Source organism: Boleophthalmus pectinirostris, unplaced genomic scaffold, assembly GCF_026225935.1.
Source record: "Boleophthalmus pectinirostris isolate CB_2022bp ecotype Guang Dong unplaced genomic scaffold, ASM2622593v1 HiC_scaffold_2, whole genome shotgun sequence".
In the NCBI taxonomy this organism is placed as follows: domain Eukaryota; kingdom Metazoa; phylum Chordata; class Actinopteri; order Gobiiformes; family Gobiidae; genus Boleophthalmus; species Boleophthalmus pectinirostris.
Genome location: NW_026571152.1, coordinates 42,606,614 through 42,623,294, shown reverse-complemented (window position 1 = coordinate 42,623,294; position 16,681 = coordinate 42,606,614). Strand labels below are relative to the sequence as shown.

Sequence of the window (16,681 nt, the reverse complement as noted above, 5' to 3'; positions counted from 1 at the left end):
GCGCGTTCAGCCGCATGTGTTGGACCCGGAATCGGACGAGGACTTTGAGGAGCACGAAGCTCAAGCACCGCGTCCACATCAACTGAACATTACTGATTGGTAAAGTTTTAATAAACACTAGTAGATAAACTTATTATATCGTGTTCACTGCAGTGTAGAACAATGAGCTTCTGCTGTCGCTTTTGTTTAAGTGTTCATGTGGGAATTGTCAGTCGAGGCGGTGGTGGGTTTTTTTCCCCCCCAAAATGAGGCTCTATGTTCACAGATTTCCTTCCATCATCATTTTGAATCAGATTTCATCCCATTTCTCCCAATTTGTCAATCACACCAAACTATTCTCCAGCAGCCGTCGACTGCAGATGTAATGTTAAGGTCACGGAGCAAAGGAGGATAAAATGACTCTGAATCATATACAAAGTAGGAAAAAAAGTACAAAATAATGAAAAGCCTTTAATACTACATGGCAGATAAAGTTAAAATACGCCAACGCGTTTGGCCCTTTGGCCTTCATCAGGGCAAACTCGAGATGGATGTCACAGTGCAGATTTAAAGTAATAGGTGTAGGTCACATGTTCGCAGTGGCCAGCCCACTGTGAACATGTGACCTACACCTGTGGTATTAAAGGCTTTTAATTATTTTGCACTTTTTGAGTGCCTCAGTTTTTTTCCTACTTTGTATTTGAGACTGATCCCTACACTGAAGAGCATCAAAAGGACAATTCTACACATTTTTGTATATCCAAGTAGCACTGCTGACTCTGAATCATCTTTTTAAATGTGGTATAAAAATTTAAAAAATCACTTGAATTAGTTTCATTTTGAGAAATATCTTAGAAATGAGGGAGCATAGAGCTGAAAGCCGGCTGCTGTATCGATAAATTGCCAAGACTATTTTTGGTATATTTTACTGAATTATTCTGTTACATCTTGTTTAGTGGAGGGAAACTCTCAGAGACATCTGTTATTCTGACACGCCGCTATTTACACATCAACGTCTCATTGTCGGAGTAGCGGCATAAACATTGTTTTTCAAGGGTCACACTCCTTCGACTTTTTTTCCCCATTTTCCGAGTAGAGGTACTTTACTATTATTCATGTCAGAAAAGCAAAATGTTAAAAAATAGTAATGTGATAGACTGTTATACTTTGCGCTTCCACATATCATTAGAGTGCCTCCGCTCAGTTTCATTTCTCTCCAGCTCTAGATCAGGAATCAGAACACACGAGATGATTTGCATAAACTGTGAGCTGTGAAGTCATGACGTCAAAGTGGTGGCGTCTGTCTGCACAACAGTAAACGTTGCGTCGAGATGAACGTAGACGAGAAGACAGACAGACAGACATTCTGTGTTGGCGACGATTCCCCAGATCCACCGAGGATTTAAAACCGGAACAAAGAGAATGTTTGATGAATTTGATCTCGGTGAAAGACGTTATTGTTCTTCTTCCTACAGGATTTGGAGCTTTACAAACGTCACCCCTCTGCTCCTGGACCGGCCCTTTCCTCAAATTTTATTACCCTTTGTGCCCCACGAGTCAAACAGTTTGCGCACCCCGGCCCTAAACTAACCCCGGACAGAGCAGTGCCCACAGTTAGCATCACACTCCCAGGGAATGTTGAGCTGCAAAATATCAATACTAGGGGTCCAACGATATCCAATACGATATCGTCACGGTATGAACCTCACAGTACGATATTTATTGCGATATCATGGGAAAGTTCACGATATGATGGGGAGGCTCATGATTAGGGATGTAACAATATCCAAATCTCTCAGCACGATATTTTCACGATCTACATCTCACGGTACGATATTTATTGCGATATTTTGTTAATTCTTTGGATTAAGTCTTGTCGAGGCATTTTAAGAGGAAAAAGTCGCATATTAAGACGTAAAAGTGTTAGAACTGTTATTTCTTCTTGGCGTCTGCATTGAAATGGAGCAAAGGATCATGGTCTATGTAGTTCCCTCTGTTTTTTTTTTTTTTTTAGCTATTGCTGCACCATAACTTTTAATTTAAGACACTTGTAATTCGATATATCGTGATGGTCCACGATATTATTGTGAGAACGATATCACAATATTTCGGTTTTTGTTACATCCCTAATCAATACGTACAACGCATTTCCATCACTCATTGTTGAATTCGCTGAACATTTAGAATCGTTTTGTGGAGATGTTTTTCGCTCGTTCGTTTATCTTTCGTTCTCGTGACAGGCCACACCGACGGCAACAGACTCGCCCGCCGCCGCAGCAACACAAAACCAGATTTCAACACGAAAAATCCACGTTAAATCCATGTAAAACACACATGACATTTAAGTTTCTCTCGTTACAAACACGTACAAAGATTATTAAAACAGAAGGAGCGTTTAATAGTGTTGACACCACAGTTCAAACATAAGAACTCGACTCGATACCGATTCTGAACCCAAATGATCCTTTTAAAAGCTGTTTTTTTTTGGAAAATATTGTCATTTTCAACACAGAATAATAGTCAAATGGTCAAACTCGAGATGAAGCTGCTCAGGAAAAGTCCCAATTCCGTTCAGGTTGTGTGATTTTTTTTTCAGTATCGATACTTTTTACGTTTTAGTATCGATTAGTGTTTGATTTTTAGCGATGGTTTAGTGACGTGAGTGAAAAAAGCAGAAGCCTGTAAAGAGAGAGTCTGAGTTTAAGGTGCAGTTTTGAGTTTCAGAATTCAGATTTTTCTCATTTCTAAATTTCGACGTGAATCATCAGAGTTTAGCGTCTGAGTAAAAGTGTGAGGAGCCGATCTGAGGTAGAAAACAAAAGCAGAAACAGACTCAGCGGAGCGGAGACGAGGACATTCTTCAGTAATGAGCCCAGAGACGAGGACGAGGACAAAGAGACGACTGTGAGAATCAAACCAGAGCCCAGAGCCAAACGCCAACGCTCACGCCAACACACTCACGCCAACGTCACCAACACTCACGCAAACGCTGCTGTCACGCTCACGCTCACGTCAACCTGCTTACGACACCCACTCATGCCAACCCAACACTGCCAACACTCAAGTCAACGCCAACAATCACCAACACTCACACCTGCTGCCTGCTTACTCCAAAGCCGCCCACTCACGCTAACGCACAAACCAACGCGGCCCGCTTACGCCAACGCTCACGCCAACACTGCCCACTCGTGCCTAAGCTCACGTCAACACAGCTCGCTCGCGCCAACCCTCATGTCAATGCCGCCTGCTTACGACACCCACGCACGCCAAACCTGCCAACCCAACGTTCACGCCAAAGCTCACACCAACAGTGCCTGCTTACGCCAACGCTCATGCCAACGCCGCCGCTTACACCCACGCTGCCCACTCATGTCAATGCTCACACCAACGCTCACAGCAACGCCAACCGCTCACGCCAATGCCGCCTGCCAACACTCACACCAATGCCACCGCTTACGCCCACACTCTCACACACGCTGCCTGCTTACACCAACGCCGCCCGCTCGCGCCAACACTCAGACCAACATCACCAACGCTCACACCAAACATGGCCCACATACACCAACACTCACGCTGACGCTGCCCACTCACGTCAACATTCATGGCAACGCTCACGCCAACGCTCATGCCAAAAACAACTCACTCACTTTAACACTCATGCTCATGTACCAACATCTCACGCCAACGCCGCCTGCTCACACCAACATTCACACCAACAACACCAACGCTTACGCCAAATGCTCATATGCCAACATCTCACGCCAACGCTGCCCACTCATACAAACACTGCCTGCTGACGCCAACACTGCCCGTTCACGCCAGTGCTCACACCTAACGTAGCCAGCTCACGGAAACACCACACGCTCAAGCCAACACTCTCGCCAACGCTCACATGCCAACGTTTCACGCCAACGCTCACATGCCAACGCTCACATGCCAACGTCTCACGCCAACGCTCACATGCCAACGTCTCACATGCCAACGTCTCTCATCAACGTCTCACGCCAACGTCTCTCGCCAGCATCTCACGCCAACGTCTCACGCCAACGTCTCAAGCCAACATCTCTCGCCAACATCTCTGCCAACGCTCGCCAACATCTCTCGCCAACGTCTCACGCCAACATCTCTCGCCAACGTCTCACGCCAACATCTCACGCCAACGTCTCACGCCAAGCTCACGCCAACATCTCTCGCCAACATCTCTCGCCAACGCCTCTCGCCAACGTCTCTCGCCAACGTCTCACGCCAACGTCTCTCGCCAACGTCTCACGCCAACGTCTCACGCCAACGTCTCTCGCCAACGTCGCCCGCTCCACTTTCACACTTACACCCAGATTTCAGAACATTTCAAAATGAGAGGAATGATTTTCTCCAGTTTTCTCATCGACAGCTCGAACACGGCAGAAAAATTAAATCTCAAATCTGAATTAAAGAAGCACTACGGAACATTTCTGCTGCAACGTTCCACAACACGGCATTACGACCAGGCTCCATTACAGGTCAGATCTGTGGAGAGGCGACCCTGACCACACTGATACTTTTTAATGGAAATTCTGTTAGAAATAAAAACACCTGCGACTGAATAAAAGCAAGATGGACAACTTTAAAGCCACGCTGCGGAACATTCCAGGCGACGCTAAAACTAACTAAGGTTCTGGCAGACCCTCTGTCGGAAATGTTATGTAGTAGAGCTTTAAACTTGAACAAATCAGAGTCATTTGTCTGGATTTGAGGACGTTTTGACAGTTAAACAAGTTTATTTTTCGGAAAAGTGGAATCTGTTCGATCTATTCGCGCCGAGAAGACGTTTGGAAACACGCGGTGAAACTTCCGGTGTAGTTCCGGAAATGATGAAAACTGAGGTGTGGTTGGAATTGTTGACGTACCGAACATAACGGAACGCTACAGTGACATGGAGGACATTTTCTAATTTTTCGTAGATTTTCGTCAGACTTACGACCGGAAAACAGAGCCCAAAGGAAGTTTCGTCGCATTTTTCCGATCGTTTTCCTGGTTTGTGACGTAAACGTGATTAGAATAAAACCGTCTAAGCACCAAAGCACCAAAATCTGGGCCCATTCTCCCTGTTGTCTAAAGAAAAATGAACGTTAAAAGACTTCGAAGGTCCAACGCCCCCGACTCGACTCAAGAAAACTCCTGCTCAACTCAAGAACTTAGAATCGTCTTGTTTAAGATTTTACTTTTTCCCAGACAGTGTTCTCGCCGTAAACACAGAGGAGCAGCCGCGCACACAGACCTCTGCACCACAGACTCGGGAAAGAAAAGTGTTCTGAGGGAGCGTGACGTCACCCGCGGCGCTCAGCTCCAGTCAAACGAAGCTCATCGAGGGTGGAGGTTATAGGAGCGGATCCGAAGCCAGAATTTACAAGCGAAATAAAAACTCCAGGATCATGTAGAGCGAGTTAACACGAACATTTTAACCCTCTCCAGGCAGGCGTTGCAGATTTGCAACAGCTAAATGCCAATTACCTACTTACTCCACATCCATATTTTATGAGCTTTTTTTACTCAGGAGCCTTTTTCCCATCCATGATAAACGTGGACGATGCAAACGGCTCCATGCAAACGGCCAGAAGTGCCAAGTACTTTTGTTGTTTACAAAGGATAAAAAAGTCAGGATTGTATATTACTACCCCATATGATCATTTTCCCCAAATATCAGATTTTTCCTGATACTAAAAATTAATTTGAGCCTGAGAGGGTCAAGAGCAAAATGACGAGGCTCAGAGCAGCAGGTACAAAGAGGAGCCACAATTTCAATGTAAAGTAAATTTTTCACAGCGGCCGGAAGTGTCCCGTTTTACATTTGTGGAACTTCTGATTGATGGTTTTCTGTGTCAGAATGTGTGTGTAAATCCATCCATCCTTTTTCTTCGGTTTTATCGGGGGTCGGGTCGGGGGGCAGCAGTTTGAGAAGAGCCTCCCAGACTTCACTTTCTACACACAAGTCCTCCAGCTCCTCGGGGGAACCCAAGGTGTTCCTAGTCTGTCCGGCGTGTCCCGGGTCTGCCCCGGGACCTCCTCCAGGTGGGACATGCCCGGAACACCTCCTGAGGGAGACGTCCAGGAGACACCAGAACAGACGCCCGAGCCTCAGCTGCTCCACGTGGAGGAGCAGCGGCTCTACTCCGAGCTCCTCCTGTGTGACTGAGCTCCTCATCCTGTCTCTAAGCTGCTGGAGAATATGACACACACTTACACACACACCCCTACACACACACACACACACTTACACACACACACTTAGACACACATTTACACACACACACACACATTTAGACACACTTACACATTTACACACACAGCACACACACACACACACACATTTAGACACACTTACACATTTACACACACATTTGCACACACATTTACACACACATCTACACACATTTACACACACATTTACACACATTTACACACACATTTACACACACATTTACACACATTTACACACACATTTGCACACACATTTACACACACATTGCACACACATTTACACACACATTTGCACACACATTTGCACACACATTTACACACACATTTGCACACACATTTACACACACATTTGCACACACATTTACACACACATTTGCACACACATTTACGCACACATTTGCACACACATTTGCACACACATTTACACACACACACACTTACACACATTTAGACACACACACACACTTACACACATTTAGACACACACACACATTTACACATACATTTACACACACACTTACACACACATTTACACACACACACTTACACACACACTTACACACACATTTGCACACACATTTACACACATTTTGACACAGAAAACCATCTTCCGGCCGATGTGAAAAACGTCGATTGGAGCCAGATCCACGTCACACTCCTTCAGTCCACTTCTTTACACGGTCAGTTTTCTGCGCACACTAAAACACGTCACACTGCTAACGTCACACATTATTGCTTCAAAGCTGCGCACACACACACACGCACACGCGCACACACACACACAGCTGTGATCTTTAGTGCGGTGAGAAAAAAAACAACAACAGCAGCAGCAGAAAAACTAATTAAATTAACAAAAAAACAAAAAACAAAAGATCCAACAGGCAACTGGCAAGAAATTCCACTTTACACTTGAGAAACGTGGACAAAATGACAAAATGATCTCGTCACAGCCGCCAGGGACGTCAAGACACACACAAAAAACAAGAATAAATGTTGAAAATTAAAATAGTTTTTGAAAACACAATCCAAAAACTGTGAAAATGTTGTTTTTTTTCATAAGATGTGATCAAATTCATGAAATATAATGTTACAAATGTTAAAAAAAACACCTTTATTTAGTAGAAATTATGTATAAAGCTGCACCTTGTAACTTTTTGGGTCCGTCGCCTGCTCGTTTCTATGGATACGTCACTGCTGTGTCTGGAATGTTCCGCAGTGTGACTTTAAACAGCTCTACTTTACGTTTTTTCAATCACAGGTGCGGGTTTTAGAGCTCAAAAATACCTCGAAAAACAAACATTCTGACTGTGAGCGAAGAGAAAAAGGCGTTTGACAAACTCTCCAAAGAAAAGTTACACAGTGCAGCTTTAAAGTGTCAGAGAAAGTGTAAATCGCGTTGAACTTTTGGACAGAAATCCCCCAGAGCGACGTCATCGTGTGACCCGTCTCATGAATCATAACGTTACAAAAAATTATTAAAGATTGGGAAAAAAAATACACTTTACCTCATCGCAATTGAATCGAAATCGCAATTTAAATTTACGCTGTCACAAAGACTGAAATTTAATCCTGACAAATATCGTAACGTCCTTCACCACAAAAGACAAAACGTACTGTTTCTCCTGTTTTAGTCCTGGTTTCAATTTTGGTTTTAGATCTGTTTAGACCTGTTTTAGTCCTGATTTAAACCTGGTTTAGACCTGGTTTAGACCTGGTTTATACCTGTTTTAGACCTAGTTTAAGACCTGGTTTAGACTTGGCTTAGACCTGGTTTAGACCTGGTTTAAACCTGGTTTAGACCTGTTTTAGACTTGGTTTAGACCTGTTTTAGACCTGGTTTGGACCTGGTTTGGACCTGGTTTAGACCGGTTTAAGACCTGGTTTAGACCGGTTTAAGACCTGGTTTAGACCTGGTTTAGACTTGGTTTAGACTTGGTTTAGACCTGGTTTAGACCTGGTTTAAACCTGGTTTAGACCTGGTTTAGACTTGGTTTAGACCTGGTTTGGACCTGGTTTGGACCTGGTTTAGACCGGTTTAAGACCTGGTTTAGACCTGGTTTAGACTTGGTTTAGACTTGGTTTAGACCTGGTTTAGACCTGGTTTAAACCTGGTTTAGACCTGGTTTAGACTTGGTTTAGACCTGTTTTAGACCTGGTTTGGACCTGGTTTAGACCGGTTTAAGACCTGGTTTAGACCGGTTTAAGACCTGGTTTAGACCGGTTTAAGACCTGGTTTAGACCTGGTTTGGACCTGGTTTAGACCGGTTTAAGACCTGGTTTAGACCTGGTTTAGACTTGGTTTAGACCTGGTTTAGACCTGGTTTAGACCTGGTTTAAACCTGGTTTAGACCTGGTTTAGACTTGGTTTAAACCTGGTTTAGACCTGGTTTAGACCTGGTTTTAGACCTGGTTTAGACCTGTTTCAGACTTGGTTTGGACCTGGTTTAGTCTTTGTTTAGACCTGGTTTAGACTTGGTTTGGACCTGGTTTATACCTGGTTTAGACCCAGTTTTAATTCTGGTTTTAGTCCTGGTTTAGTCTGTCTTTAGTCCTCACAGTCAGAATGTTTATTTTTCTAGATATTTTTGAGTTTTAAATCCACCTGTAACTGAATAAACATAAAGTCGAGCTGTTTAATGTCACACTGCGGAACATTCCAGACAAATCAGTGGCGTCTCCATAGAAACAAAAGTTACACAATGCAGCTTTAAGCACTTTTTCCACCACAGAGTTTACTTTACTTTTTGGAGAAATGACTTAACTTTGCTTCCAAAACCGTCACGATTACAGAGACAAACTTTTAATCAAAAATCATTTACAGGTCAGTGAAATAATCTCGACGTCCCCGCGGCTCGTTTTAAATAAAAATAAAATAATTTAAAAAACAGACAGATATGAAAGATGACGATAAAACCTATTTTCCTGTCACACATTCTTTGGTCATGAAATCGGCGAAAACACAAACAGAAGTTCCACAAAGGCAACGAACAGTAAAACTCTCAATACTTTTCGGTTCATGAGTAAAAATACGATTGCAAAAAAAAAATAAAAATAAAAAAAATAAATCCTGCAAAATCAAAATGTTTAAATCAGCATCAGTTATCAAATGATTTCGTAGCGTTTTACGTTTTACAGTTTAGTGTGTTTCTGTCGACATTTAAATCACGTTACAAGATCTGGAAATGTAAATGAGATTTGTGTTTTTGTGGGGTTTTGCGGGTTTTTTTTGTTTTTTTGTGTGTTTTGCGATAAATTCCGCATTAAGTTTCTCTTTCCTCACGTTCTTCTCCTCGATTCTGCAGGAAACGGTTGAGGAAGTCCCACGAAAAGATCTAAACTCGTCACTCAGACCAGTAAAGTTTGATTCTTTTTTTTCTCTGATCAGTTTTAGTCCTGGTTTTGGTCCTGGTTTTAGTCCTGGTTTTGAACCTGTTGTGGACCTGGTTTAGATCTTGTTTTAGTCCTAGTTTTAGGTCGGTTTTGGACCTGTTTTGTAGATAAAAACTCATCACTGAGACCAATAAAGTTAGATTTTTTTTTTCTCTGATCACTTTTAGTCCTGGTTTTAGTCCTGGTTTTGGACCTGGTTTTAGTCCTGGTTTTATTTCTGGTTTTAGATCTCTTTTAGACGTAGTGTAATCCTGGATTTAGTCCTGGTTTTAGATCTGTTTTAGACCTGGTTTAGACCTGTGTTTTGTCCTGGTTTTAGTCCTGGTTTAGTCCTGTTTTTAGTCCTGGTTTTAGATTGGTTTTGGACCTGTTTTGGACCTAGTTTAGACCTGATTTAGTCCTGGTTTTAGTTGTGGTTCTAGATCTGTTTTAGACCTGGTTAAATCCTGTTTTAGTCCTGGATGTAGTCCTGGTTTAAGATCTGTTTTGAACCTGTTTTAGCCCTGTTTTTAAGACCTGGTTTTAAGATCTGGTTTAGTCCTGGTTTAGTTCTGGTTTAGTTCTGGTTCCACAGGCGTTTGCTCCTGAAGTCTCCTCAGTTTTACTCTTTCGTTCCGTGTTTTTCTTTGGGTCGACGCTTAATATGACGCCTTTGATTGACAGCTGAAAAACGGAGCATCGAGGAAACGAATCGAGGAGAAAGGAATCGAGGAGAAAGGAAGCGAGGAAAGAGAAATGCGACGCGGCCGTAAAGTGCCTATGACAGGTTGGACGACTCTTTTCACTAAAACACAGTTAAGATCATTATATTTATTTATTATATTTAACATTTTCTCATTATTTTTCCAAGTTTGGCCATTTTTTACAGTTTCAAATTTTACTTTCTGACTGGAAATTGTAACAAGACACTAGAGAATTCCCCGGCAACAATGTTTTTATTTCCACTTGGCTAAAACTCCTCTAATGTTACAGAAATGATGATTTAATGAATAAAAATATTTTAAAAAATGCCTTTATTTTGTTGGTGCACTGTGTAACTTTTAGGTTGGGGTTCGTCACCTGCTTGTTTCTCTGTCTGGAATGTTCCGCAGTATGACTTTAAACAGCTCTACTTTACATTTATTCAATTCCAGGTGGTTTTAAAGCTCAAAAATCCCTAGAAAAACAGACATTCTCTCCACAGATCTGACCTGGAACTTGGTCTGGTTCGGTCTCTATGAAGATAGAAAAGATTTTGTGGGACTCTCCACCGGAAAAGTTACACAATGCACCTTTAAAGTGTCAGAAAATTGGGTTTCTTTTGTGTAAATTGAGCCAAACGTTTGGACAGGATTCTCTCAGTGCGACGTCAGTGTGAGACTCTCTGCTTCCTGTGATTTTCAACGTGTTTTTCAACTTTTCTTCGCAAACTGCTTCTTGATTTGTGTAAAAGTATAAATTATATTTAAAATGAACAGGTTTTATCCCAACAAATTTAGTCAAAATTAGGTAGAATCCAATCAGAATCCACTAGACGGTTTGCAGCCAATCAGAGAAGAGTCAGACATTCTGTGTCAACGATTCCCAAGATCGAGGATTTAAAGCCGGAACAAAGAGAAAGTTTGGTGAATTTTATCTTGGGGAAAGACGACGTTATTGTTCTTCTTCCTACAGGATTTGGTGCATTACAAACGTCACAACCAAACAGCAGCGATTGGTTAAACCAGGTGTGTCAAACATACGGCCCGGGGACCGGATCCGGCCCTCCAAGACCTTTAATCTGGCCCTCGGCTGATTTTCTACTAAAATATTGTAATTATATTTTCTATTAAAATCTTGTTAATTTTCTGTGGTGTTTATCACAGCAGCGTCTCCAGTGTCTCTGTACGTGGCCCCTCCCACCAGAGCAGCACAAATGAAGACTTGTCTCTTTCCAAACGCTCTTAAAGGACGATCGTTTTGACTGTTGACCGTGACACCCTCATCAGAAAAATGTCCAACATGAGAAAAGTGGAGCCGAGTGCAGGATTTTACAACAAAAATGGACTTATTCCTGTTTACAGACAAGTTCATGTTCAAACTTTGTGTTGAAATTGTATTTTTCTTAAAGTTTCAGGTTGTTCATAATATTATAATATTTTGTAAAAGAAAGAGTTCATCAATTAAAAAAGATTTCTGTAATAGATTTGTGTTTCTCTGCACAAATATTTGAACTTATTGTTATTTTTGGGGTTTATATGACATGAGTTTTCTGATCCGGACACTTTGGGATCGAAGTCGGTTGGACACGACCCCCGGAACAAAATGAGTTTGACACCCCTGGGTTAAATTTTTAAAAAGTACCCATGTACTGTCGAGCGAACGAATCCTAATGCTGTGAGGTCACACAGTTTTGACAAAGTGAAACTGTCTAATGAGGCTCGTAGAATCCACAGCAAAGGACAAATTCAATTTGTCAACTGGACAAACGTTTATTTAGTTTGAAAATGTTTCTGTCGACATCTGAGGTTAAAGCGTAAATGATTCCTCTTATCTGCTGAAATTTTATCTTCCTTTTCCAAGTTTCTTAACGTCCAGCTGTGGTTTGGCTCGTGAGTTAAATCCCTCAGTCGTCCACGTAGAATCCAGCAAAGGAGAAAATCTATTTACAGGTTCCCACTTTTTTTCACTGACAAAATTTCTAAACTTTTCCATGACTTTTTCCATGAGCTAAAGTGAATTTTCCATGACTTTATGGCTCCTACATGTGTAGAACCGATCAGACTTTTAGACCTTATGGTTTGGGATTATAGTTTTAAACATTCTAAATCCTGTCAGTGCATTTATTGTCGTCTCTTTTAAACAACAGAAATAATCTAAATAGTTTCACATGATTATGTAAAACAGTTGGGTTAAGACACTAGACGTTTTTTTAAACTTCATCCTTCTCTTTTTGAACAGATCCCAAATATGTTCATCTACATTTCCCTGTTTTTGTTTTGTTTTTGAATTTTGTTGCACCTCAAACAATTGGAGCTGTGTGAAAGAGATACTAAAACTCCAAGACTTTTCCAAAACTTTCGTTGAATTTACAAAATTTTGTGACTTTTCCAGGCCTGGAGAATGACATTTTCAATTTCCATGACATTTCCAGGATTTCCATGACTGTGGGAACCCTGAATTTGCCAAATGGACAAACCTAAATTCTCCTTTACCGTCAAAATGAGAGAATTATCAAAACCTGTCATGTGCACTTTAATCCGCAGAAAGTTGAGATTTTTTTTCAATGTTGTTTCCAAAATATTTATAAATTTCTATAATATATTTTTCTTTGTTTAAAAAAATAATCAAATACTGTTGAAACTGGCCTCGTCGTTACCGTCTTTGCCTTTGTAGAATCGACATTTTCGCCAACGTTTACAATTTCTACTTTCACTTTTGCAGATGTTTGACGGGCGGCGGCGGCGGCGGCGGCGGCGTCGTCCCGATCACAGTACAGCAGATCATCCAAACGAAAAAAACAAAAACAAATAAAACAAAAAAAACAAAAACGCAAGACAAATGGCATTAATGTCTCAGTGTCTCCCCCTTCTGGCACAGTCCACGGGAGCAGCGAAGGCACAAAAACACAGACAAACCCACTGCTTTTTTTTTTTTTTTAGAGAAGTTAGAGGTGGGAGCTCAGTACGGGGTCTGTCCTTTTATAGTGCACATGAATTTAGACGTTACAAAGAGACGCTGGTGCCCTCGGCCCGGCGGGTACAGGCGGGCGCGGGCGGGCGCTTAGCCTTGGAGCTCCTCGAAGCACGTCTCACAAACTCGCACGGGTTTTTTAGAAGACGGCGTCAGAGCGTTTCTCGACGAACACTCGGCGCAGAAGATGTTCCCGCAGTGTCGGCAGTGGTGCTGCAAGAGACACAACGGGAAAAGACGGGATTAAAGAGACAAGATGAGGCGAGTTTCTGACGTTCTGATGTTTCCTCGGCACAAACACACCTGGAGTTGTGCTTTTTGTGGATTTTTTGAACACACAAACCTTACAGATTTCTTACTACAAACTGAAAACACTGCTCCACTTTGTGATGTCATGTGATAATACAGGAAGTGCTCCACTGTGTTTTTAATTCCACTCACCTTCACTAGAATCATTTTGATCATTTCAACCCTGGAGTTGCCGATCTCTACTGAATCAAATGAAAAAGGAGCTGTTCAACTGAAAACTACTACTTCATGACGTCAGAGGAGCTGTTTTCAGATCGGCCAAAACGGTGAAGGTTCCTGCATCAGTTACACGGGGAACCAAAGTTCTTACTGTGAACGAGCCGCGTTCAAACCGTTTAAAAGAACCTTTGACACGTCGACAGAGGGAACAGATTTATCACCAAATAGAAACAAGGCCAAACGAAAGAGGAAAATAACAAACATGGATCAAACCATCGACGCCAGCGAGAGTTTCTACTGAGACAAATCATCATTTATCTGCTCTGGAGAAACGTCTGCTGTGGAGAAACGTCTGCTGTGGAGAAACGTCTGCTGTGGAGAAACGTCTGCTGTGGAGAAACGTCTGCTGTGGAGAAACGTCTGCTGTGGAGAAACGTCTGCTGTGGAGAAACGTCTGCTGTGGAGAAACGTCTGCTGTGGAGAAACGTCTGCTGTGGAGAAACGTCTGCTGAGGAGAAACGTCTGCTGTGGAGAAACGTCTGCTGTGGAGAAACGTCTGCTGTGGAGAAACGTCTGCTGTGGAGAAACGTCTGCTGTGGAGAAACGTCTGCTGTGGAGAAACGTCTGCTGGAGAAACGTCTGCTGTGGAGAAACGTCTGCTGTGGAGAAACGTCTGCTGTGGAGAAACGTCTGCTGTGGACAAACGTCTGCTGTGGACAAACGTCTGCTGTGGACAAACATCTGCTGTGGACAAACGTCTGCTGTGGAGAAACGTCTGCTGTGGACAAAGATCTGCAGTGGAGGAACATCTGCTGAGGAGAAACATCTGCTGTGGAGAAACATCTGCTGAGGAGAAACGTCTGCTGAGGAGAAACGTCTGCTGTGGAGAAACGTCTGCTGTGGAGAAACGTCTACTGTGGAGAAACGTCTGCTGTGGAGAAATGTCTACTGTGGACAAACGTCTGCTGTGGAAAATCTGCTGTGGACAAACACTGACTGTGGAGAAACGTCTACTGTGGAGAAACGACTGTGGAAACGTCTGCTGTGGACAAACGTCTGCTGTGGACAAACGTCTGCTGTGGACAAACGTCTGCTGTGGACAAACATCTGTTGTGGACAAACATCTGTTGTGGAGAAATGTCTGCTGTGGAGAAACGTCTGCTGTGGACAAAGATCTGCAGTGGAGGAACATCTGCTGAGGAGAAACGTCTGCTGTGGAGAAACGTCTACTGTGGAGAAACATCTGCTGGGGACAAACGTCTGCTGTGGAGAAACATCTGGTGAGGAGAAGACGGTCACGTTGCCCAGTCCAAAGATGGAGCCTCACTCGGCGAACACAGACACAGTAAATATTTGTTCTCCTCTGATATTCCACACACTTTTTCTTCTGTTCATTTGACCTGATGAACCTGCTCATGTCGACTGTATCGTCACAGTTCACTTTGAAAAACAAGGTTTACTTTCGGTTCCTGAACGCTCTGATTTTTGGCGTGAACATTTCAGTCGGTTCAAGATTTGGTTTGGGAACTGGAACCAGCGCGGTTCTGTCGATCTGAAAACGCTACAGGTGGAACAGAGCGTTTTGAGGTTTGGAGACGTAGACAGACTAATAATAATAAAGTGTTACACAAACATGTTTTGAACACGGTTTAAAACTCACTACAATCCATTTTGTGTAATATAGTAATTCCTGTATCACCACATGACATCACAAGGTGGAACACAGTGTTTTCTGTTTAAGAGAAGAACTTCCTCTAAATGTGCAGGTTTGTGAGTTAAACATGTGAATGAAACAAAACAAAAACACAACTTCAGGTTTGTTTGTGACGAGGAAACATTAGAACAGGTCAGAAAATCGTGTCCCTTTATCTGACCCTTTAACTCTTAATATAATTAAATAAATAAAACAAAAACCTGAACCTCGATCTTCAGTCTCACCTTCCTAATCGTGACTGAAAATCCTTTTCCACAGGCCATACAGTTCTGCACCTCGCTGTCGTCAGCCCACTTCCGGGTCAGAGACTGAGACTGTTTAATCTGAAACGGAAAAGAACAAAGACACAACAAATATAAAACATTTAAACAGCCCGTGGTTTAAAACAGAACGAGAGGAAAAGGTCCGGGAGCAGATTTGTTGGACTCATTTGTCACTGGCTCAGACTTTGGTGAGTGTGTTTTGTTTTTTTTGTGTGTAAATGTTCAGACCTGGAGGGACTGGTTTCTCGGCCGAGCTCCTGCATGGCGGCCGTCGTGTCGTCCAGTTTGCGTCGCAGCTCCACCACTTTGGTCTGGAGCTTCTCGATCTCGCCCTCCCCTTTAACGCACCTGTCACATAAACACACACACACACACATGTATGAGTACACACACGTCTATACACACACACACACACAAGCACAGGGATGAGGCTGCACCCAATTTTAAAATGTGTCAATACCAATTAAAAGAAAATCTGTGGAATATTTGCACAATTGAACAAAATCTACTGGGTCCAACAAGTGTCTGAAATTCCATCCTAACAGTGTCTATAAGGATCTCATAACTTTATTATATATATATATAAATATCATCATCATCATCAGTCTATTATTATTATTATTATTATTATTATTAGTAGTAGTAGTAGTAGTAGTAGTAGTAGTAGTAGTAGTAGTAGTAGTAGTAGTAGTAGTAGTAGTAGTAGTAGTGTATTTATGTATTATTTATTTATGTATTTATTATTTATTATCATCATCATCAGTAGCAGTAGTAGTAGTAATATATTTATTATTTATTATTTATTATTATTATTATTATTATTATTCAAGGTCCCTGAAGTCCCAAATGACACTTTTGCCATATCTCAGAAACTAATGATGATAGAAACATAAAACTGGTACCAAATGATCCACAACGTCCATATTTATGTTCAACTTCCACTGATACTATTCGACTAAAATTAATTATTTTTGATGTT

At 42.1% G+C, this 16,681-nt stretch overlaps 1 protein-coding gene across 1 annotated transcript in view; it reads right to left on the bottom strand.

Annotated features, from left to right (window-relative positions):
• Positions 1 to 10,538: 10,538 nt before the first annotated feature.
• Positions 10,539 to 16,681, bottom strand: part of eea1 (early endosome antigen 1) — a 53,360-nt gene continuing 47,217 nt past the window's right edge. The window contains 4 exon segments of the mRNA XM_055155119.1: positions 10,539 to 13,470; positions 15,664 to 15,762; positions 15,931 to 15,947; positions 15,950 to 16,050. Of these exon segments, the coding sequence (XP_055011094.1) occupies positions 13,348 to 13,470; positions 15,664 to 15,762; positions 15,931 to 15,947; positions 15,950 to 16,050 (340 nt within the window). The 3' untranslated portion in view covers positions 10,539 to 13,347.